A 24,427-nucleotide genomic window follows, 5' to 3' on the forward strand; every position below is an offset into this window, starting at 1 on the left:
TCCTCTGAATTCTATGGCCTTTGACTTACAAACTAGCAGTTAATCATATGCTATCATATCAGAATTCATCAAGTGCATTAGCTTTAGCTTTAGTTTTTCAGCCATACGTTATTTGAGAGGAAAGGCTGTTTCCTATTTTCCTGCATCCCTCATTGTGCTTACCTAAAACAGTGATAAATACACAGGTGATACTTTTTAATACCAGATTGATACCAGAGTAGGATATGTGAATATATGGAGTGAATCTAACTGGGCCCCAGGAGATGAAATGGCAGCAAAAACACAGATATTCCTGCTGGAACATGACCAAATCTTTGGAAAGGGTTTTAAAGAAATGAAGGTAATTTAAGGGAACCAGTTTCTTTTTGGTGGAGAACAATGATAGAATTTACATTTTCTTAGTGGGCTTGAAATAGTAACCTAGTAGTAATAGTAATAGTAATAGTAACCTACAACAGCTATAACTGAGAATGAGTTCAGACTATAGATACTGTCAACTAAACAAGGAATAAAACTGTCAGGTAATTGTAAATTATATAAATATGCTTGAATCTATCTCTGCTACCCATGTGTAATTCCCCCCAGCCCATTTTTTAAAAATTATTTTTTTCTAAACCTCTACTAAGATTTGATTGGCACTATTAATATAATGGTAAAGGAAAGGTTTTCTCCTTCGTTCTCCCAAAACAGCTCAGCATTCATAAAAACACGAAAACTCCATTTTAGCTGGTTAACAAGTACATTCAGACTCTGGGCAGCCTGGATAATATTCAAAGCTCAAAAGCAAACAAAATGGAGCTAAGTTGCTTTACTGCCACTAGAAATAAACGAAACATTCTTATGAGGAAAAAAGATCAGTCTTTGGACATAATTTTAATCTTCAGTCTTTCTAATGTGTTATAAATAAGACACATGTTTTAAAGTCCATAGTGTTTGATTGATTTATTCTTTACCTTGCCAATTTAAACAGGAGAAAATAGTGAAAATTTAACCAATATTCTAATTTAACCAATATTCAAAAAAGAATTACTTTAGAATGATCAAAGTCAAGCAAAACTGGCAAAGGCCTCCTGAGTACAGAATGGTCACACTGTTAATCTGCCTTAACCCATGGCAAGCTCCATAAATCATCCTGTGTTGCTTACTTCTTAGCCATAAATCCCTTCGGAATGTTTGACAAGGAAAAAAGGGGTATATATCCACATCATAATTAAAAGTGTAAGACTACTTAAAAAAAAAAAACTTACCTTGGTGTCTGATATCAAAGAACACATAATGATTGTATGGCAAAACTATAATTACAATTCAGGAGACCCAGGCTGTCATCCTGGGTCAAGTCAAAGATTCATGAATGACCTCTGGCAAGTCCTAACCTCTCTATGTCTTTTTCTCATCTGTCAAACAGGAACAACATCTGCACATTTCTGCAGGATGTTCTGAGGATCAAATGAAATAATATTTGCAAAAAGACTTTCACAGTATAAAGCACTCCATGGCTAGAGAGCATTGTTACTATGTTCTGTAGATTCCCTTAGGAAGTAAGAATTTCAGACATACATGACTTTCTACTTTCCTTTAAGCTCCATGGCAAGTATTTGTTAGTGGTTTATTTTTCTCTCCATTTAAAAAATTAAAATCTGAGAACAGTAGGAATGCCAGGAGACTGCTTTCTGAAATGCCTGCAATACCACCAGCAAATCTTAGGACTTGCCCTTACCATCACAAGCTGTCCATGGAGAGCTAACGACAGAAGCAGTAACATAGAAGCAGATACCAAATCATAGCTAGAAATGAACTCTCCAGAAAGGAGGTTCTAAAGCAGAAGTTCTTAACCTTTTTTAATATTGTGGATCCCTTTGGCAGTCTGGCAAAGATCTAGCAATATCTCTTCTCAAAATTGTGTTTTGAAATGCAGAAAATAAAAATATTTAGGACTGCAAATAAAACAAAGTATATATATTGACATATAGCTATCTGAATATTAAAAAAAAAACAAACAAGTTCATGGATCCCCAGTCTAGAGGAAAAGAGGTGAGTGGACTACATCCTGTTTCAATACAGAAGACCTGGTTCCTTTAGGGAAATGATCTTCCAGAGACCTACAACCATAAGAACAAAATGTGACCAAGTGGTTCTTTAGGTATATTTCAGAATTAGAAATCAACACAAAACATTCAAAAGAAATTTGTAATCATTATTGATGGATGACCAAAGTCCAAACATTGTACCATTTTGGACATAATCAGGGGACATAAACACAGAGGGGTTATTTTAAGAAGTGTATATCGCCCACTACTGCCACAAGAAACAAAGACATAAGTATTGCCTATAATACACTAAACTTAGGTAATGAAGAAGCTTTATGAAGAAACATTCCTTCTTTGGAGAATGGAAGAGTGAATAAAATGGTTTTCAGTTAAATCAGTAATAAGAGGTTCATAGCCATCACAACTCAAAGTTGTTAGCTGGATGTGCTGTAGCTGCTGAAGAGGCAGGCACCAAGGGAACAACACAATTCTAAACACCACAACTGGTTGCACTATTTGCTTCTGGCAGCAGAATGGAAGTGGTATGCTGTCTGATCCCTGCCAGAAACTGCATATATATATTGGATATAACAGGAAGAGCTGCAAAGTCCACTTCATTTTCCACCAACTCTCTTTTAAGTTTTTATATAAAAGGCCTTTGACAGTCGAGGACAACCCTATAGAGTAGTTGCTAAAATACATACATCCTCTAACATCATACATAGCCATTAGCCTCACTATAGATGAACGCTGTACTTTTTTTTTAAAAACTCTGAACTGAGAAGTCATCCCATTCTACCAAAACCTCCAACCTCTTCCCCAAAGCCACATTACCTATTATTACCACAAGATGTGAACAACCAGATCCACCTTTGTTTCACATGCATAAAATCTTCAGAAAGCTATTTCAAAAGGATAGCATTTTTCCTCGCTAAATCTCCTGCCCCTAGCTCAAACTCCCATAGAACTGACTGAAATGAAGGATACTTTAGTTTATATTCTTAAGTTACTACACATTCTAACTAGTAGCCAGGACAGTTAATTTCTTATTTAATACTTAATAATGTAATACTTAGGGGCAGCTAGGTGGCGCAGTGGATAGAGCACCGGCCCTGGAGTCAGGACTACCTGAGTTCAAATACGGCCTCAGACCCTTAACATTTACTAGCTGTGTGACCCTGGGCAAGTCACTTAACCCTAATTGCCTCACTAAAAAAACAAAACCAAAAAAACAAACAAAACCAAAACCAAAAAACCACCCCTCCCCCCCCAAAATGTAATACTTAATTGGAGTAGTTATGTGGTATAGTGGATAGGATGTTTTACCTGGAGTCAGGAAGATGTGAGTTCAAATCCAGACTTAGATTTACTAGCTGTGTGACTAGGCAAGTCACAACCTCTACCTCAGTTTCTTCAACTATAAAATGGTGATAATAACAGCACCTACCTCAAAGGGTTGTTGTGAAGGATCAAATGAGATAAAAATAGTGCTTAGCACACAGTCCCCGGCACATTGTAGGCACTGTATAAATATTTGTTTCCTTCCCTAATAAAAGCAGATTGACTTCTGCTAAAGTTCTAGATACAGAATTCATTAAACAGAGGCTGTTAGGAAGACAAATCTGCAAGAGAATTCAAGTGGGCTAAGGGTACAGGGAAAGCACAGCAGACGACTCAGCAAGGGATGAATGAACACCTGGGAACAAAGTGAACCTTTCTACACAGATAAACGAATGGCAAGGGAATTATTATGAAATGGCATTTGGTAGAAGCAGTAACAGATAATCATACCATCATCTGGTCTAGGAAATGTCAAGCAGCCAAAAGCAGTTTTAAAAAGCAAAACCAAAACACCCTACCCCCAGTCACAGTAGTTTAATAAAGGAATTAAAAAGTTTCTTCTTGTCCAGCATAAATGATTACTCATTCAGGGTAGGTCAGTTACTGGTTGATTGAAAAGCAGCTATCATGATGCTGGGTTAGTCTTATATTCAAAGTGATCTTGGGGGCAGCTAGATGGCGCAATGGATAAAGCACTGGCCCTGGATTCAGGACGAGCTGAGTTCAAATCTGCCCTCAAACACTTGACACTTACTAGCTGTGACACCTTGGACAAGTCACTTAACCCTTATTGCCCTGCAAAAACAAAACAACACAAACAAACAAACAAACAAAAAACAGAGTGATCTTATGTTCAGAACCAAACCAATTGGTTTGTGGGATTGTGACAAGTACCTCCAAACATAAAGAACTAAATTTCTTTAAAAAATTGCAAGAGAAATGGCCTAATTTTAATATTCTTCTCTTCTATCCTTCCACACCATTCAGATTGCTTTTTGTAATACTAAAGATCTCCAAATAGAAGCTATTTTAACTTTAAAAGATAATTCAGGGGGCAGCAAGGTGGCACAGTGGATAAAGCACCAGCCATGGATTCAGGAGGACCCGAATTCAAATCCAGTCTCAGACACTTGACCCTTACTAGCTGTGTGACCCTAGGCAAGTCACTTAACCCTCATTGTCCCATTAAAAAAAAAAAAAAGATAATTCAGAGCACCAGAATGAACACATCTGCAAGATTAACCTTTTGTCTAGAGAACGAATGTCTATTCACTTATTTTGTCTGTTTTGTTATAGGAGCTTTTTAGATAAGGGCATATAAAGCGTTAATTAAAACAGCTCCTAACCTTCAAGAATAAGTGATCCCTGGGATAGGCCACTTACAATTGAGCTGACAAATGGACCAGTCATTTCTAACAAACCAGATTTATGACTGAGCAGAACAGGTCAGCATACACTTTTCTGGCTACCTCTGGAAGGCTTTCAGGAACTCCTGGGGTATGGGATGCAGAGAGAAGAGTCATTCCCACCTGTAGCTTCACTGGGCACATTTCATTAAGCCCAAAGAGCTTTTTATTATTAAATTGTTGTTGAGGAGCAACTCTAGACATGGAGAAAAAGTGTCTAGTTCCTGACAGTGACAGATGTACCATTATGTCGACACACTTGCCCAGCCCTAAAAAAGCAGGATGCACGAAGCAATCTTTTAATTTTATTCTGCCAACCTTAGCAAGTTAAACTGTAACAGTGAAGGCAGCAGGAATTTGTACTTGTCTTCTTTAATTACTGTCACGAGTCACCAACAGCATCATGACACACTTGCCATGCAGAAGAAAGGGGTTTTTTGGTGTGTGTTTTTTTTAAGGCAAACCAAATTTCCAGCTATATTCAGTGATTTCTAATGCCCAGGATGTTTCCTCCCTACTTGCTTACATTAGCCAGGAGAAATAACACTTATGGGATTAAAAGATTTAGATCCAAAATGGACTTCAGAGATCCTTTAGTACAAACCCTTCATTTTACATATGAGGAAATGAGGTACGTATACATTAAATGACTTGTCCAAGATCATACAGGTAATAAGTGGGAGCTGAGTATCATGAGCCCAAGTTCAAAATCCTTCCTACCATATCATGCTACTTACTGTCTCTGACCTAAAAATCTGTGCTGATGACATTGTAGGATCCAGTGGGAAGAATTCTAGGTCAGAATCAGGCAGTCTGAATTCTAGTCCTGGCTCCACCTAAAATTCCCTAGGCAAATCAATAAATTTCTCTTTGTTTCAGTTTCCTTTTATGTGAATTAAAAATATGTTTGCCCCTCCATACCTCAAATCTAGAAGGACAAATAAAGAATCATAAAAGTTATTCAAAGAAACAACACTCATATGACATAAAGGAATATTTTTAAGGGAAAAAGGTGCCATAGGCCAACCTCCAATTTATTTGTGAGGTGATGCTGCTTCAACTCTGCTGACTTATTCAGTTACTACCTAAACTCTTTTGTTGATCTTATCCATAAAATTGGTTTATTTCCTCAATGAAGTTTAGGAAGATCTGGCAAAAGTCCTAAGTTGTGATGCTAGGAAAGATCTTTTTAAAAAAATACTTGGGGCAGCTAGGTGGCGCAGTGGATAGAGCACCAGCCCTGGAGTCAGGAGGACCTGAGTTCAAATTTGGCCTTAGACACTTGACACTTACTAGCTGTGTGACCGTGGGCAAGTTACTTAACCCCAACTGCCTCACCAAAAAAAACCCCAAACCAAAACCAAAACCTTAATTTTTCACCTCTCTGTCCAAGAAGGGTGAATCACAGGTGTCCACAACATGACTTTATTATTTAGTTTGAATCATAATGTATCCCCAGTACATACTTATACTTAAATAGATCAAAAATTCATAATTCTACAGACAATTATAAACGACTTTCAGAATATCTTCCACTATTTGCCTCCATCAGAAAAGAATAATTAAAACCTTATACACACACATACACTGTGTGTGTGTGTGTGGGGGGGGTACTGTTACTGTGCTTGTTCTGATAATTCAATTCAACCAAAATTCACCAAACATCTGCCCAGTTTAAAAACTTTTTGAGGGCAGGATTATAATCTAGTGGAGTATAAACCTAGCATACAAATAACTGTTCAAGAAGATACAAAATAAATTTTGTAAGAGTCAACAATACTTTGGGGGTTCAGAGGACAAGGTGCCAGCTGGATGGAACCAGGAAGCTTTTCATGAATAAGGCAGCATGTATGTGGAATAGTCCTTAAGAATAGATAAGATCACAACAGAGAGAGATGAGGGACATGAGGTGGGAAGAGGAAGTCAAAAAATTCTCTGCTGAATTCCAGGCTAAGAAGCTTGAACTTTTTTCAGCAGACTATGATAAAACTACTAAAAAGTTTTTCAAGTGAGCAGGTGACATTATCAGAACTGTGGTTTAAAAGATGATTAATCTGGCAGTAGTATGAAGGATAAGGAATTTTATCACCCTAACTAAAAAGAAACTCGAAATTATATAAAGAAACTAGAAGACAGCTACCAACCCCACCTTATGTATTCAACCTTATTTCCCATTGCTCTACCCCAACCCTCAACAAATGCTCAGTTCCATTGAGACAAGTCTCTTAATTCCTTTATGCATGTACACATGCAAGCACTCTCTCTCTCTCTCTCTCTCTCTCTCTCTCTCTCTCTCTCTCTCTCTCTCTCTCTCTCTCTCTCTCACACACACACACACACACACACACATTCTCCCTTTGGTACCTTTGTTCATAACATTCTTTAGCTCCCCACCCCTAAATATCTTTCCTCTCCATTTACCCAAATCCTACTCATTTTTCAAGACCCACAAAGCTTTCCCTGATGACTCCCCATCACACAATGATCTCCATAACTCTTATTAGACTAACTGTCTGTACCATAAAATTGGCACTTTCAATTCAATTCAACAAACGTTATAAAACTTTATAAATGACCATTTAATTATACTTAACAGGTGAGTATTTTAATATATATTGACTTATCTCTGTTTTTTTAGGTTTTCTCTCTCCAATTGGACTGTAAACTTGTTAAGGAGCATGTCACATGGGGGTGAGGGCGGTAATTCTCCACAGTGCTTAGGCAACTGCTGGGTACATCTTAGGTGCTCACTACTTATTAAATGTCCAGGAGCGCTACTCTATTTAGGAGATAAGAAGTGGAGATGACTGGACCTTAGCTTGAAATGCCAGCAGGGGCCTTATGATAAGGCCAAATGCAGTGATTTAATATTTCTGACCAGGATGCTGTTCAAGTCTGGAGAATCTGAGGACCAAATTTCAGTTTGGGAGCCTAGCCTTTACCTCTCCAGATGCCCCATAGTCAATATCATTTCCTCTTGAATAGTATCTTCAGAGTCTTGCTCTTTGCCACAGTTCCTTTCAAACTTTAACCCCAACTACAATATCTCCAAGCCCTAAAGATTCCAATATAGTTCATTAAAAACTTGAGGCAGTATACTACAAGAGAAATCAAAACCTCCTCACTATAGCCTAATATTTCCAAAGAAGTGTTAAACAAGGTCTATAAATTCAAGGAGGGCTAGCAGAGAAAACATCTTAAAAGACAAGGTTAAGAATAAACAAACAAAAAAACCCAATCCTCATTTAAAAGCACCAGTACAAGTGAAAGTCACAATTAAAAGGGAGAACAATTCAAACTTCAACCAATCAGTACATGTTCTCATACAATCAGCGTATCTTAGAATAGTTAGGTCTACTACTCCATCCAGGAATACTTCAAAAGGCGGCAGCACCTTTTGGAAAGCATTTTAATTATTAGATAGTTCTCCTTCACTCTAAGAAAAAATCTGTCTCCCTGCAATTTTCACCCACTGGCCCTACATTCACTCTACCTTCCACAGCTAAAATGCCTAAGTCTCTTCCACAATCCAACGTCGTCTGCCCTTCAATTACTATGTTCTTCCAGGTTTCTCTTCTCCAGGCTACTCGGGCATGGTTTAAAGGCTCCTCTCAACTAGCTTACCACTGTCCTCTGGACACACCCTAATTCATCAATATATGGTATCCCTAATAAAACATAATACTTCTGAGGTAGTCTGAACTGCAGAGAAAAGACTATGATGAATTACCTCCCTAGCTTTTTTGTTAGCCAGGTCTTCAGGTAAAAGAAGAGTGCTTCCTACATTCACCTAAGCAGATGACACCCTGCAAAACAACGGTGTGAGAACAAATAGTTCACATATGAAAGAAAGATTAAACACAGGGCATCATCAACTTTCTCAATCCCTTCCTCCTCCAACCCTCACGTTCCTATCAATCCCCATCATGAATTCTGAGCTTTCCAATTTTAATGGAGTGTTCTAATAATAGGAAACAGCAGTGCTCATTCTGTGTCCAGCTCATTTTTATTATGGGCCAGCTGGAATAAATCCATCCTTAGATTTCTAGGATTTTGAAATTAGGGAATACTCAGGTAGGTAACTGCTGCCATCAAATAAAGATAAACTCTGCCAACTTACTTCCATAGTATATCCTGAAATGATGTCAGAGCTCTGACCACAATTCCAACATGTATTTGTATGTTTTTTCCATTATTACTTGGAGGTCTCTCCTATGAGGCTACACTGAGAAATATGAGTCAAACTATCAACTTGCTTTCTATGGCTCCTGTTCTATGCTAGGTTTAAACCTTTGGCCAGAAATGTTAAAAGCTAGGATTATAATGCAACAGCTCATCCCTCAAATAAAACGATCTTATTTTAGTATCATCTATCTAAATGCCAACTTGAAGCAAAGCAAAAGTTAGTTTAGAAACTGCTTTCATGATTACAGCAGAAAGGGATGCTGGATCTAACACCTGACTAAATTCAAATCACTGATGGGTTCATCCCAGTATTTATTATCAGTCAGAGTGAAATGATACAAAATATACCAAATAGACTCATAGGGACCCAGCCATATGAACCACCTGCAACAATACAGATCCCAACATCAAGGCTTTATTAAACCAAGAAAAATTAACAACTGGGCATATTAACCCTGGCAGAGCTTGGAAGACAATAAGCTATGATTAAAAGGTTTTAATCAACTATCATAAAGACAAAGGACAAGTATGCAAACACCTAGGAGAGGATCTTACAACAATAAAATGATTTTTTAACTCATAATAAACTCAACATGCATTTTCCACATGAAAAGCCAAAGTCAAAATACCACTCAGATCACAGAGTTCACTCACTCTTTTTGTGAACAGGATGATGGGCAATAATATAGTTAAGGAGTACAGAGAAAAGTACATCTGTCTGGAATAAGATAACTGAAGAGACCCAATGGCAATGATTAGATCCAAAGTAACGCTCTGGTCTTTTCCCTCAGAAACACAAACCCTGGACAAATTCCAAGTTTGTTTTCAAACTCTTTTAGGGAACTTGTAAAGGTGTCTACATTTAACCTGGAAGCACAACTGGTGATATTTTGACTTTGTTTAAATAATACTCAAGAAATTGAAGTACCTGACTGTCTTTTACAGCACCCAAACAAGACCAGAACAACTAAAGACTGAATTTGAAAATGTGGATGTAGCAAAGTCTACAGGACATGAAGATTTTTTAAAGTAGGATTTGTTTCTTTTTTTTTTAAGATGGTGTTATCAAAACATAAGGGCCAACAAGAGAGTTAAGTAGTCTTAAAAGAAACTCCTTAGATGAACGGCATTCTGGGCTTCCAAGTCTGCAATGACAACAAACACCAAGGCCCGTCACCTACCCCTTCTCCATTTCTCCTAGGGCACCTACCTTACTGTAAGTCACTACCGATAAGTTGTTTGAGTGACTGCTGGGGGAGAGATTTACAGAGTTTTGTGACAGTCCATTTTGATCTTGTTCAATTTGGTCAGGAGCAGGAGCCCATGTGTTTTTGCTGATAGTGCCTAGCCCGGAACCCCCAGGGTCTTTTAAGTTGTTTTCATCTGGTTGCCTGTTCTTCTGCGGAGAGGCGAATGGGTTAAAGTTTCCTTCTACCTTGCGGTGCGGTTGCGTGTTGAACTCGGTTTCAAAGGATGATAGCTGCTGCGTTACTCCTAAAAGTCCTCCCACCTCCACACTGAGGATCACCCAGATGACATCTGAAAAATAAAGTCAATTTACATGAAATCAATAAGTCACTCTCAGGCCATTGTGGGGAATCCTAAAGCTAAAGTAGTCTAGATGCTGGGCTGTGTCTAACAGGCACCAAAGAGGTCATGCTAACTTTTTAAGAACTGCTGCTGTAGGATTTCTACACAAAGAATTTTTTTTAATTAAATTCAGAATTCAACATTTATATAGGCCCTTTGTAGTAAAATGGTCATTTAGGCAAGAATATAAAAGGTATGATTACCAAAATGACTAGATAGTTTTGGTTTTATGTCTTATCACTATAAATGCATTCCGAGAGACAGAGGCATAACTCTTACATAAAAAAAGAAAATATTATAATAAATCACTCAGTCTTGATAGAAATATAATTCAATCTTTTTCTAACATTTCCTAACAACACTGATTTTGTTTTGGTTTTAAACACCTCAAATGTATATGAAAAGACAAATTCTGAGAAAATACAAATCATTAATAAACACATTAAAAGGTGCTAAATTTCCCTAATAAGCAAAGAAATATAAATAAAGAATTCATGGAATTTAACACTCATTAAGAATGTCAAAAACAAGGGAAAAAACCCTTTTTCAGCCAATAGTAGCAGAGTTGTGGGGAGACAAATACTTGAATATATTATTCGTGGGTTTTAAGCCTTTTTGATGATGAAGGGATTGGGAAAGAACACAGAGAAGTTATCTTTTTTACACCAGTCATTTCCTAACATACCATATCATCAGATGATATAACCCATGTAACAGAAACAATAAAGTTGAAAACCAATTTTACAACTACCACCTCTGATAGTATATACAACATTATGGACCCATCATTATTCATCTCTATCAAGATAAAGGAAGTGTCTTCATCATCTATTTTCTGGGACCATCACTGATCATCTAAAACAATAGCAAACTCAAAAAGAAATAAATCCTTGCTAGCTGCATACTGACTTAGAAAACCACAAATGAGGGGCAGCTAGGTGGCAGAGCAGATAGAGCACCGGCCCTGGAGTCAGGAGTACCTGAGTTCAAATCCAGCCTCAGACACTTAACACTTACTAGCTGTGTGACCCTGGGCAAGTCACTTAACCCCAATTGCCTCACTTAAAAAAACAAAAAACCCCCCACAAATTAACATTATGTTCTATTATATTTTTATTTTATAAAACATTCCAAATTACATCTTAATCTGGTCCCCTGCAGCCTGCTTCAGTTTGACATCGCTGATCTAAGATGTCTTTGGTGGGACCGTAATTTAGTAAATTTTGGAGACTGATATGGCAAAAAGAGTCACAATATTAATCACATCTTTTTTTTTAATTTTTTTTTTTTTTAGTGAGGCAATTGGGGTTAAGTGACTTGCCCAGGGTCACACAGCTAGTTAAGTGTTAAGTGTCTGAGGCCGGATTTGAACTCAGGTACTCCTGATTCCAGGGCCGGTGCTCTATCCACTGCGCCATCTAGTTGCCCCTTAATCACATCTTTTGACTCAATGATTCCAATGCAAAGTATTTCCAAAGTAATCATGAAAGGGTAAAAAGGAGCTATCACAACATACATATCATTTCTAATTTTAATAACAGAAAATTATAAACAACTTATATTTTCAATCACTGGAGAATGGATGAATGAATCATGACACAGGAAGGTAATGGAATATTATGGTACACAAAAAATAAATATAGGGGCAGCTAGGTGGCGCAGTGAATAGAGCACCGGCCCTGGAGTCAGGAGTACCTGAGTTCAAATCTGGCCTCAGACACTTAACACTTACTAGCTGTGTGACCCTGGGCAAGTCACTTAACCCCAATTGCCTTACTTAAAAAAAAATAATAAAAAAAAATAAATGTAAAGCATAAAAGGAAAAAGGCAAAGACCTATATACCAAGTGATGAAAAGAAAGACTAGTAACACCAAACTGTATGTGCACTAACAATGGTGTTGTTGTTGTTTTTTTAAGTGAGGCAATTGGGGTTAAGTGACTTGCCCAGGGTCACACAGCTAGTAAGTGTTAAGTGTCTGAGGCCAGATTTGAACTCAGGTACTCCTGACTCCAGGGCCGGTGCCCTATCCACTGCACCACCTAGCCGCCCCTGTTGTTGTTTTTTAAAAGATGAAAAAAAAGTAAAACAAAAAAACAAAAACAAAAAACCCCCCAAAGCATAACAACTTCAGGCAGAACAGAAATTTTTTTTTGATAATTCATTAATCTATTTAGCTTTGTGTTAAATGCTAGAATTTTATGTAAAGTTTTACTCCTTATTTTATATGTTTTTTCTGTTAATTAGTTTAAAATTTAAAAATTAATATCTACAGTTTAATATAAATTGTGCCTCAAACAAATGAAACCCCTGACTACTTGGTTAAACTGAAGAAGACAGTTTAAGGTGTACCACACCTTAAATTTCTTAATTTAGTCCCTAATTTCCTGAATTGACAAACTAAGTTAGGAAGAAAGTAAAAAGGAAAATAAAAAGAAAGGAAAGGTAGCAGGTTTCTTTAAATTAAATGGCAAGACTCAGAGAATAGTAGTATTTATATTCTCAATGGATTATCATTTTACAAAACAACAACAAGAAGAAAAACTAGCATCTTAGGTAATTGATGAAGGACTAAGAAAGAGGTATCCATTTAAAACTGATTAGAAGTGACAGCAAAGAATGAGAAATAAGGTTAAAAAAATTCTAACCCAATTTCAGTTAAAAATCAAATATATACTTAGCAACCCTGGTTTTATGAAATCATTCAGCATGGGATGCATTTCCTAGTCAAAGACAGTCTGTTCAGAGCTATCTTAAGAATATCTTGTCTTGGTGGCAACAACATATAAATGGCTCTCAAATTCTCAGATCAAACAGCTGCAAGTCCAAATCCTAATGTAAATGGGAATATAGTGCCATCTACTGTTAACATGGCAAATAGTCCTAATTGGCCAAGGAATATGAGGTGCTCTATTACTATGCTATGACAAAGAAAAAGCTAGCCTATGTGTGAGGGAAGACAGGAAGGTTGCCTTCAATCTAGAACAGGTCAAGTTTCAAGATTTACATAAACAGCATAGGACTCCAGCATGGCAATATAACACATACTACACAGCTTAATTTAGGAACCTGAGAACTTATCAGGAGCAGAGCAAGAGTAAATCATAGTCAAATTTAAGTAATCATATAAACTACAGTCTTTATTGAGTGGGGCATCCAAATAAAAAAAAAAAGTGGCAAACCTAAATTTCATACTCTCATATACTAACTGCCTCCACACAATTCAACTTAATTTACTACACATTGCAACCAATGATGCCTTGTTCTAGGTCAAGGTTCACAAACAAATTTGGGGAGTCCGGGAACTTGGTTTTAAAAAATTACATCTTTATTTTCACCATGTTCTAACTGAAATTTAGCATTTTCTCCAATTATGTTTTTTAAAAAAAGAAATGTTTTGAAAGGGGGACCCATAAGCCTTCCCAGAACATTAATGGCACAAGAAAGAAAATAAGAAAGGGTTGGGGATACAAAAAGAAAAAGGAAATTCAAGGACTTTTCAATGGGGGGGGGGGTTTGCAGAGGGAGAATGAGGCTACATACACTAATAACTATAATACAAGACAGATTATAATTAAGTACATAGTATAGGTCAACTAGAAAGACAAGAAAGAGAAATGCAAGGAGACAGAACTCATTACTAAGCTAAGGGGATGGGAAAAGCTAAAATCTATCCTCTAGAGTCACATAACTACGAAGGCAGCATCTCAGTTAGGTCTTAAAAGAAAAGAAGGAATTCAACAGGTGAAGATGTGGTAGGATGTGCCAATTCCAAACATAAAGCATAGTCTGTAAGATGAATTCATGTGAGAAATGAAGGTTACTCAAAGTTAGTTTCCTGGTCTTCAACTCCAACTCTCCTTCCTTTCTACAATATCTTCTATCATCCAGTGGCTCTCTATGATTTTCCTGATCAATAAACCATGACAATAACTAAAATATTATAAAAAGAATGCTTTTTTAAAAAGTGACATCAAAAAACTTTATTTTTAAAAAGAATATACTAAAATTAAGCCAAATGCAGTATAATTATAATGATCAATCTTGGGCCTCCACCCCTCAGAGAGGTGGAGGGACTATGACCATGAGTGCACAATGTTTCATAATTTCATACACAGTCACTATGTTCACTGGTTTTGCTTTTAACTATTCTTCTTTGTTATAAGAGAAGGCTTATGAAAGAAGAGGAAGGAGGGGCGGCTAGGTGGCGCAGTGGATAGAGCACCGGCCCTGGAGTCAGGAGTACCTGAGTTCAAATCCGGCCTCAGACACTCAACACTTACTAGCTGTGTGACCCTGGGCAAGTCACTTAACCCCAATTGCCTCACTTAAAAAAAAAAAAAGAAAGAAAGAAAGAAAGAAGAGGAAGGAATAAGTCTACATAATAACTATATTATACATATATAATACTACATAATAACTATCATCAATCTTTTTTTTTTTTAAGTGAGGCAATTGGGGTTAAGTGACTTGCCCAGGGTCACACAGCTAGTAAGTGTTGAGTGTCTGAGGCCGGATTTGAACTCAGGTAGTCCTGACTCCAGGGCCGGTGCTCTATCCACTACACCACCTAGCTGCCCCACTATCATCAATCTTAATGAAAGAATCATGTGCCCAGAAAATAGACAAATATAGCTGCTTTTTGCAAACTTCTCCAATCCTTTTTTTTTCCTAAATGAATTATGTGCCAGACATAAGAGACCATGAATTAACACTGGAGAGAGAACTTTAATAAGCAGAGCTCCACTTCAGTAGACCAGGACATAACAAGCTCTACCCCTCTCCAACTAATTGCATGCCCACTGAAGGGAGCACTAGCAAATTCAAATACTCTTCTTGAAATACCCTAAAACTCACGAACCTGAAAAGAAGTGACAGACCCTAGAAGGAAAGCACAAGGTAAACAGAATACTCAGACACTGCTCAAGATTTGCTACTCAGAACAATGGGCTAGAAAAGAACAGTATTAAGTCAGAGACAAAGGGGACTAACTAAAATCCCGGTCCTCTCCTCTCCCTTATCTCAAGATGACTAAAGTCTAGCTAAATTCCCATGGATGAACAACCAAAGTGGGAGGCCTCAGCCTGAAGGATGGAGCCCTAGGAGTAAGGGGAGGAGCTAAAGAGTGAAGAGGAGTCAGTGAAGGAGGATATAGTAAAAAAGGTTGAAAGACCAAAAGACTAAGAGGGCAGAGGAAGAGGAGAAACACCAAGCCACAGGCAGACAAACCAAAAGTCATAAAGACAGAAGGAAAAATAAATAAAACTTGAAAAAGAAAAAAAGTATTAAAATATAAAAGAATGTTAACTCTAACCCAATTAATAAGTAATGAGTAGATACAGCAACTCTGAGCAACTATGCCCCAAAAGTTACTGAACTGGGCATATTCTTTGACCCAGAAATACCACTACTGCTAGATCTATACCAGAAAGAGAGCAAAGAAAAAGAAAATAGGCCCTATATCAGATTGCTTGCTGTCTTGGGGAGAGGGGAGGGAGGGAAGGAGAAAAATTTGGAATTAGAAATCTTATGAAAAAAAAAATGTTGACAACTATTTTTACATGTGACTGGAAAATAATAAAATACATTTATGATTTTTTTTAAAAAAGGAAATAGCCTGCATATGTGGGGTGGTTGTGAATGGAGTTGAGGATAACACCAATCCAGCCTGCATGGATGGTGTTGCTCTTTAAAGGCGGCGAAGTTGGGAAGCAGAAGGGGTTTGGACATACTGAGTTTGAGATACCCAACAGGACATCCACTTTGAGATATACAATAGGTAATTGGTGATGGAGAACTAGAGGTTAGAAGAGAAGTTAGGGTTGGCTATATAGATCTGGAAATCATCAGCAGAGATACAATTAATTGAATCCATGGAAGCTGATATCACCAAATGAGGCACTATAGAGGAAGAAGAGAAGATGGTCAAGGGCACACCATTCAGAGACACCGTGGTGAAAGAGCCCAACTTAAATGAACATCCAACAAAGGACTGGTCAGAAAGGTAGGAAGAAAGCCAGGAGAATGTGTCATGAAAACCCAGAGAGAAGAAAGTATCTTGGGGAAGAAGATGATCAACAGTATCAAAGGTTGTAGAAATGATAAGCAGGATCATTTCAGAAAAACCTGGAAGACTTATATGAACTGATGCAAAGTGAGCAGAACCAGAAGACTACAATACACAGTAAGAGAAATACTGTAACAATGATCAACTCTGAAAGTTCCAAAGGACCCATGATGAAAAATGCTATCTACCTCTGGAGAGAGAACTGAGTTTGGATTGAAGCACACTTTTATTTGTGTGTGTGTGTGGGGGGGGTTTGAAGCACACTTTTAAAATCTTATTTTTTTTTTTTTAGCTTTTATGTGTGTTTTCTTTTGCAATGGGGCATGACTTCACATGTATAATTGATATTATAGTGCTTGCCTTCTCAATGGGCAGGATGAAGGGAGAGAATTTGGAACTCAAAAAAATGTTAAATGCATGTTAAATGTTTTTTCATGTGACCGGGAAATATAACAAAATAAATAAAAAATATTTTTAAAAAGTTGTAGAGATCCAAGAATGATGAAGACTAAGAAGAGGCCATTAGGTGTAGCAATAAGATACCAATGGTAACTTTGGAAAGAGGGCTTTTAGTTAAAGGATGAGGTCAGAAACCAAACTGAATATTGTCTCTTAAAATTTCTATGTCCTTACAAAAAACAATTAGCAGAATTCAAGTCCTGATTCTCTAAAGGAATAACAAGCAATTTAGGTTATCATTTATGCCAAAGTTTATTGGCTTTATCATCAAAATACTATGAATAGAATTATAGACTATTATGATAGCCTTGGAAAACTGCAATGGTGTGACTTGATGGGATGACTACCATTTGCCAAAATACTGTAAAGTCATTCAACTTATACCCGCAAGCCTGAACCTTTTACCAAGAACACTGCTTTGGGTTAAGACTGATTTCTAAGAATTCCCTATATAAATAGTCACGTAGTAATATTCTGAAGAAATGGAACCATAGGAGAAAGCCTAATATGGTGAAAATCACAAGATTATTTTTAAACAGATGACCAAGGTTCAATTTCCCAACTCTACTATTTATGTGTACTTTAGCCTTTGGGATCCTTAACATGAAAGGGTTGGATTAGACCAGAGATTGATAAAGAGAAGTCCATGCCCTTGTTGGTTTTTTAAAAATATATTTTGGCAACTATTTCAGTATAATTGGTTTTCTTTGTAATCCTAGGGTTCAGATTGCCAAAGGGGTCCATGACACAAAAAAGCTAAGTACCCTCAGATTAGATCATCTTCAAGGTCTCTTCCAGTTCTCAACTTTGTGATCCAATTACAAATATCATCTAATAAAGAAAAAGTGAAAAAGGAATTTAGCTGTTCTCCCTTAAAGAGAAGGCCCAGAGCCAGATCTTCTCTCTCCAGGAAAACCTTCTAGGGGATTCATTTATTCAACAGATGTTTATTAAGTACTGTAAGAGGCTAAAATTAGAAAGCCCCACCAGCTCTCTCCAGGCCCACCCCCCAGCTTCCTCGGCTCAGCTTGGGGATATGTATGCAAAACTCCAAGCCCCAGGCACTCGGCTTGGAGCTTCCTTATGAGGGGGCCAGTGAATTAGCTTGGGGTTCAAGGGTTTTATAGCCTGGGGGGTAGAGACTGAGAGGGAGGACTGGAGACAGAGCTGAGGGTTGGTAGGAGACAAAGAGGGGTGGGTAGAAGGAAGAAAGGTAGAGCAGAGGAGAGGGTGCAACCTAGGGAAGGAGATGCAGGGAGACAGGGCTACCCAGACAGAGCGACCAGTAGAGAAGCGCAGGTGCCACAGCCACAGGTGAGAGACAAGGGAGAAAATTAAACACAGTCAGGCCGTATGTCCTCATTTCTTTATTCTTATCTCTAAGTTTATTCTTATCAATAAACCCTGTTTTTGTTGTTAAATTGAAAGGTTTTTAATCTTGTTTCTTGTTGGTCTGGGAGAAGCAGTTGGGAAGGAGGCAGGCCCTTACAGGTTGGGTGCCCTTACAGGGCTTGGTAAACCTGGGGGAGCTTACAGACTAGCTTAGGAAGCTAATGCCTACAGACAGGCACACAGCTAGCAGCTTTTAGATGCTGAGCCAGCTAACTGGAGCTATAGAAAATTTTTCAGATGGCAACTGCAGCAAGACTTACGGGCCAGATATAATTTTTCAGATAGGCTAGCTATAAAAACTTACAGTACCTATTATGTGTTGAAACACCATGACAGATACAAGTTTGCTGAATATGGGAGAAAAACACAGAGTTGGAAGGGACTTTAAGGGTTATCCAATATAACTTTTATCTTAATCAATCAATAAGCATTTATTAACCATCTCCATGTGCCAGGTACTATGGTAGGCACTGAGAATAAAGACAAAAATAAAATCATCTTCTTAAGAAATTTATCACCAGGGCAAAAAAGTATAAACAAACAAATAAACACAAGATAATCTGGAGTGGGGAGGTTATGGAAATTCTCTTCTAGAAGGTAGTAGAGATGAGTAGGAAATATATTTCAGCCAGAGGAGATGGTCTGTGCATACGCATGGAGACAAAATGGGATGTAACATGTAAAGAACAGAGGAGGTCTGACTTGGTTGGATTACAGAACACATGGACAATAACGTATAATGAGCCTTGAAAGGTACAGTGGGAAAAGGTTGTAAAGGGCTTTAAATCTGTATTTAGAGGGGCGGCTAGGTGGTACAGTGGATAGAGCACCGGCCCTGGATTCAGGAGTACCTGAGTTCAAATCCGGCCTCAGACACTTAACACTTACTAGATGTGTGACCCTAGGCAAGTCACTTAACCCCAATTGCCTCACTTAAAAAAAAAATCTGTATTTAGAGGTAATAGAGAAGTGATATGTCACTATACTTTAGGCTACCACCTTGACAGCTATTTGACAACATCCTCAAGAAGGGGTCTTTCAGGCTCAGAATTGTGAGGTGTAGAGAACAGATTACTTCCTGGAGGAAGCCCATTTCACTCCTGAATAAATCTAATTCTTGGCAATTAATGCTTACTGACTTAGCTTGTATTGAACCTAAATGTGCCTTGATAAAATTTCTACTCTAGTTCACACCTCTAGGGACAAGCAAAACAAGTCAAATCCCTATTCCATTTTATAATGCTCCAAATACTTGAAGGCAGCTATAATATTCTACTTGGGTCTTTTCTTTTTTAGGTTAAAAATCCCTAGTTCCTTCAATAAACTCTTACACAACATAGTCTCCAGTCCTCACTACTGTGGGTGCCATTCTCTGTTCATGCTGCTGTTATAAATATAATACTCTAAGTGTGACTCAAACCAGGGCATGGTACAGCAGGACTATCATCTTTTGACTATGACTCTCAATGCAGCCTCTAAAGACTAAATTAGGTTTTATGAGATAACATCATAACTCTCTGCTAACTCATATTGAAACTTCAGCCCACTAAAAGCCCTCAATCTTTTCTACATGAACTTCAAATTTTTTTAAATCCCAAATGACTTTATCTCTATTAAAGTTCATTTTATTAGAGTGGGCCTATACTCCTAACACATAGGAAAACCTCTCTGGATCCTAATTTTGTTGCTCAACACATTGGCTATTATTAAAAATATTACATAATATAGGGCTAAGGACAGATCTCTGGGGCACTTGACTAGAGAATTACCTTCATCCTGAGTTGATATAAACCCATTAATGGCAATTCAACTAGTTCTGAATGCTCCTAACTACTATAAGTTAGCCCACATGTTTCCATATTGTTTACAAGGAAAGCATGAGAAATTATCAAAATGCTTTAAAAGAAATGCTTCAGTTACATCTAGATAAACTATTGAATTCCAGAATCTATCAGTCTAGTAATCTGGTTCAAAAAAAGAAAAGAAAAAGAAATGAAGCGAGTCTAGCATGACTTGTTCTCAACAAAGCCATTCTAGCATCCTTTTTTAAAGGTTCATTCATTAAACATCTCTTTAATAATACATTCTACAACTTTATCAACAAGGTAAGTCGGGGCAGCTAGGTGGCGCAGTGGATAGAGTACCATCCCTGGATTCAGGAGGACCTGAGTTCAAATCTGGCCCCAGACACTTGACACTTACCAGCTATGTGACCCTGGGCAAGTTACTTAACCCCAAATGACCCCCCAAAACAAACACACACACACACACACACACAAAATAATGTAAGGCAACTTCATTGGCCTACATGAAGCAGATCCTAATTTCTGTTTTCCTCTACAATATGAATTTTGTGTTGACCTCTACTGACAAGAACAGGTATTCCAATATATGAAACAAGAGTGAAAAGATAAGAAAAATTAGTATGTAAAATGAAACAAAACCAAAAGGATGAATGATGTGGTATACAATCAAGGGCTAGACTTGGAGCTAGTAAGACTTGCGTCTGAATCCCTTTTCTGACACTCACTGGGTGACCTTGAGAAGTCTTTTACCCTCCTACTTCATTTATTCTTCAGTAAAATGAATAGAATACCTGTAGTATCTACTTCAAAAGGTTGTTTTATAGTTCAAATGGAAGATTTACAAGCTATAAACTTCAAAGTATAATATAAATGTCAGTTATTAGAATTCTATTATTTACTGGCCTTTAATAGTGCCCCCCAAAGATAAGTTTGACTTTAACACAGTAGTATTTATTTATTGTTTTCCTATCTTTTAATGATTCATATATGTAATATGAATATATATGTTCTTATATTTATGTATACATACATAAGCATACATACATGTATGTATATGTGTACATGTATATGTAAATGAGTTTTTACTTGTTACTACTCCTGTCTACCTACATGATTCTAGTCAACATATTATTTTGGTTCTCCTTTCTTTTTTTCATTTAGTATTTTATTTTCCCCAATTACATGTAAAAATAACTTTTAACATCTGTTTTTAAAACTTTGAGTTCCAAATTCTCTTTGTTCCTCCCTCCCCTTTCCCTTTCAGAAGGCAAGCAATTCAATATACATGTATAGTGATGCAAAACATTTCCATATTAGTTATGTTGTGAAAGAAAACAGTGGATAAAACACCGGCCCTAGATTCAGAAGTACATGAGTTCAAATCCAGCCTCAGACACTTGACACTTACTAGCTGTGTGACCCTGGGCAAGTCATTTAACCCCCACTGCCTTGCAAAAACAAAACAAAACAAAACAAAAAAATGTATGTTTCAATCTGTGTTCAGACACAAAAGTTCTTTCTCTGGGGATGTAAAGCATTTCTCATCATAAGTCCCTTGAAAGTCATCTTGGATCACTGTATTGCTGAGAATAGCTAAGTCATTCTTAGCTCATCATCTTACAATATTGCTGTTACTTTATATACTGTACATTTCACATCAGCTCAGGTAAGTCTTTCCAGGTTTTTCTGAGAGCATCCTGCTCATTATTTCTTATAGCACAATAGTTTTCCATCATAATCATAAACCACAGTCTATTTGGCCATTCCCCAATTAATGGGCATCCCCTCACTTTCCATCAGAAATGTATGATACAAAAAATTTTCCCCAGGATTTTTATTAAATTCATATTCTTAACACATTGCTTTTTGTTATATAAAAAGCTTTTTCTTTTTATATAAGTTAATCTCTTTTCTCTTATGATTTTCCCTAAGTGATAGCTTAAGAATTTATTCCTTGTCCACAGATGTGAAAGACATGATAAAACATTGTCTTAAAAGTGTTTGGGGGCGGGGGCAGCTAGATGGCGCAGTGGATAGAGCACCGGGCCTGGATTCAGGAGTACCTGAGTTCAAATCCGGCCTCAGACACTTAACACTTACTATCTGTGTGATCCTGGGCAAGTCACTTAATCCCAATTGCCTCACTAAAAAAAAAAACCAAAACCAAAAACCAAAACCAAAACCAAAAACCAAAACCAAAACAAAAAGTGTTTGCTACTTTTTTTTTATACAGACATTTGATTATCCATTTAGAATCTGAATTGTTAGGTGTGCTATTTCAGCTTGTTTCCAAATTTTGCCAACTTGTTAACTGGTTTTCCCATCAATTTCTATTGAGTGATGATACTTTTTGTAGTGTTTTGTGATCCTAGAATAATTAAACACTAAGTTGTTATATGTATCTGGTTATAACTCATTATCATCTGAATTATTCCACTGATGTTTTTCTATTTTTTTATCCAGTCATTTCTATTATTGTATATGCCCCTTCTTACTTTTTCTTTTACATAATCTCTCTTGAAATTCTTGACATTTTGTTATTCTACACACATTTTGTTTTCTAATTATATAAAGTATGTTTGGCATTTTTATTAATATAATATCTATAGATTTGACAGGAGAGGGAAGGACCTGAAATTTTATTATGTATATTAGCTTAACATTAAATGAATATTAAACTACTTTCAAATTATTTACTTCATTTAAATTCTTACTAATTGTTTTATAGCCAACATTACAGAAATCTTTCATGTCTCTGCAGATTAATTTCTAGATTTTATTTTAAGTGGTATTTGAATGCTGTTCGTTAACTAACTGATCCCTTTCTCCACTGCTTAAATCCCAAGGGCTTATGACCCTTAGTTTTCTATCAAAAATGACATTCTCGTTGGGCAGCTCTTGACCTTTGTTGCCTTAACATTTCCCAATGAAGAAATCATACCAATAAGTCTGTCTTCCTGATGCCTCTTTTTTTTCCTTTTCTTTTTTTTCCTGATGTCTCTTTATGAAATGCTTACCTTGCATCCCAACCTTTGAAGCCATCTGCACAAATCTGCCAGGAAGCAGAGTGCATAAGAAAGATTTCATCCAGACTTTCTTTTTCCTATAGAAATGACGGAAATGTTTTTCTTGAAAATGCTGTGGGGTGCTAAAAAAAAAAATTTTTTTTTTTTTAAATTTTAAGTCATTTCAGACAGGCAACAAGGTTCAGTGGAAAGCATACCTTCAGGTCAGGCAGATCAGGGTTCAAGCCCTACCTCTGAATCCTGGTTAAATATTTTAGAAGGTTATGGTTACACTGAAGAACACTTGCCAATCTGCATTGGTATAGGGAATTTCCTCACCTACATAAATAAAATCATAAGCCCAGATTAAAAAAAAAATCCATGTAACTCCTGCTTTCCTGGTTAGAAGATTCTGTAAGGTACAATTCCTATTGACTTTTTGTAAATTATATTCATAGATTTTCCACTGTTTTCTTGTGATGGAGGAGTTCATACTATCTAAGAATAAGAACATCACTTACCAAGGAAGTTTTGGGAGTTTAACACTGTGTCTGGATGAGTTAAATCTGAGCACATTCTTTGAATTCTATCATTCTTGAGCAGTTTCCTTAAAGATGATGGTTGGACTTTTTATTTCCATTTTTTCAGGAAATGTGAAGATTCCCAGAATATCTCTCAAGAGTTCTGTCTGTACCATCTTTGTTTGTAAAGGTTTCTACCTTTCATCAGATGTGTTTCCTTTCAATATTATTTTGTTACATTTTCTGTCACTTCTGAAGAATAGTCTTTTCAGCCTGAGAACTTTATTACCTCTTGGTTTCATTTCATTATTCAAATTTTCTACTTCTTCCTCAAAATTGTTTACTTTCATTATCAATTTGGCTTATCCCATTTTTCCCTGACAGAACTCTGATGACCAATTCCAGATTTATCTTTATCAAAATTATAATGTCCTCCATTACCTTTTTTTTGGTGAGGCAAGTGTCAAGTGTCTGAGGCCGGATTTGAACTCAGATCCTCCTGACTCCAAGGCCAGTGCTCTATCCACTGCACCACCTAGCTGCCTCCTTCCATTACTTTTAAAGTGTTTATTTTCCATTTGATGTCTCTTGTATCAAGATCCAAATTCCTTTTCTTAAACCATTATTAAA

At 37.0% G+C, this 24,427-nt stretch overlaps 1 protein-coding gene across 7 annotated transcripts in view; it reads right to left on the bottom strand.

The window, feature by feature from the left end:
* ILRUN (inflammation and lipid regulator with UBA-like and NBR1-like domains) overlaps window positions 1-24,427 on the bottom strand; it is a 111,915-nt gene that overhangs the window by 12,035 nt on the left and 75,453 nt on the right. For 4 of the 7 annotated variants that reach the window (XR_006352739.1, XM_043962613.1, XM_043962617.1 and 1 more), the window contains exon 4: window positions 10,170-10,498. Coding sequence is in view for 6 of the 7 variants with exons in the window: in XM_043962613.1 (XP_043818548.1) it covers window positions 10,170-10,498 (329 nt within the window). In the remaining variant the exon portion in view is untranslated. The remainder of the gene's footprint in view (window positions 1-10,169; window positions 10,499-24,427) is intronic. The other 3 variants (XM_043962616.1, XM_043962614.1, XM_043962615.1) reach the window with 1 other exon arrangement.

Source organism: Dromiciops gliroides, chromosome 4 (genome assembly GCF_019393635.1).
Source record: "Dromiciops gliroides isolate mDroGli1 chromosome 4, mDroGli1.pri, whole genome shotgun sequence".
Lineage (NCBI taxonomy): Eukaryota > Metazoa > Chordata > Mammalia > Microbiotheria > Microbiotheriidae > Dromiciops > Dromiciops gliroides.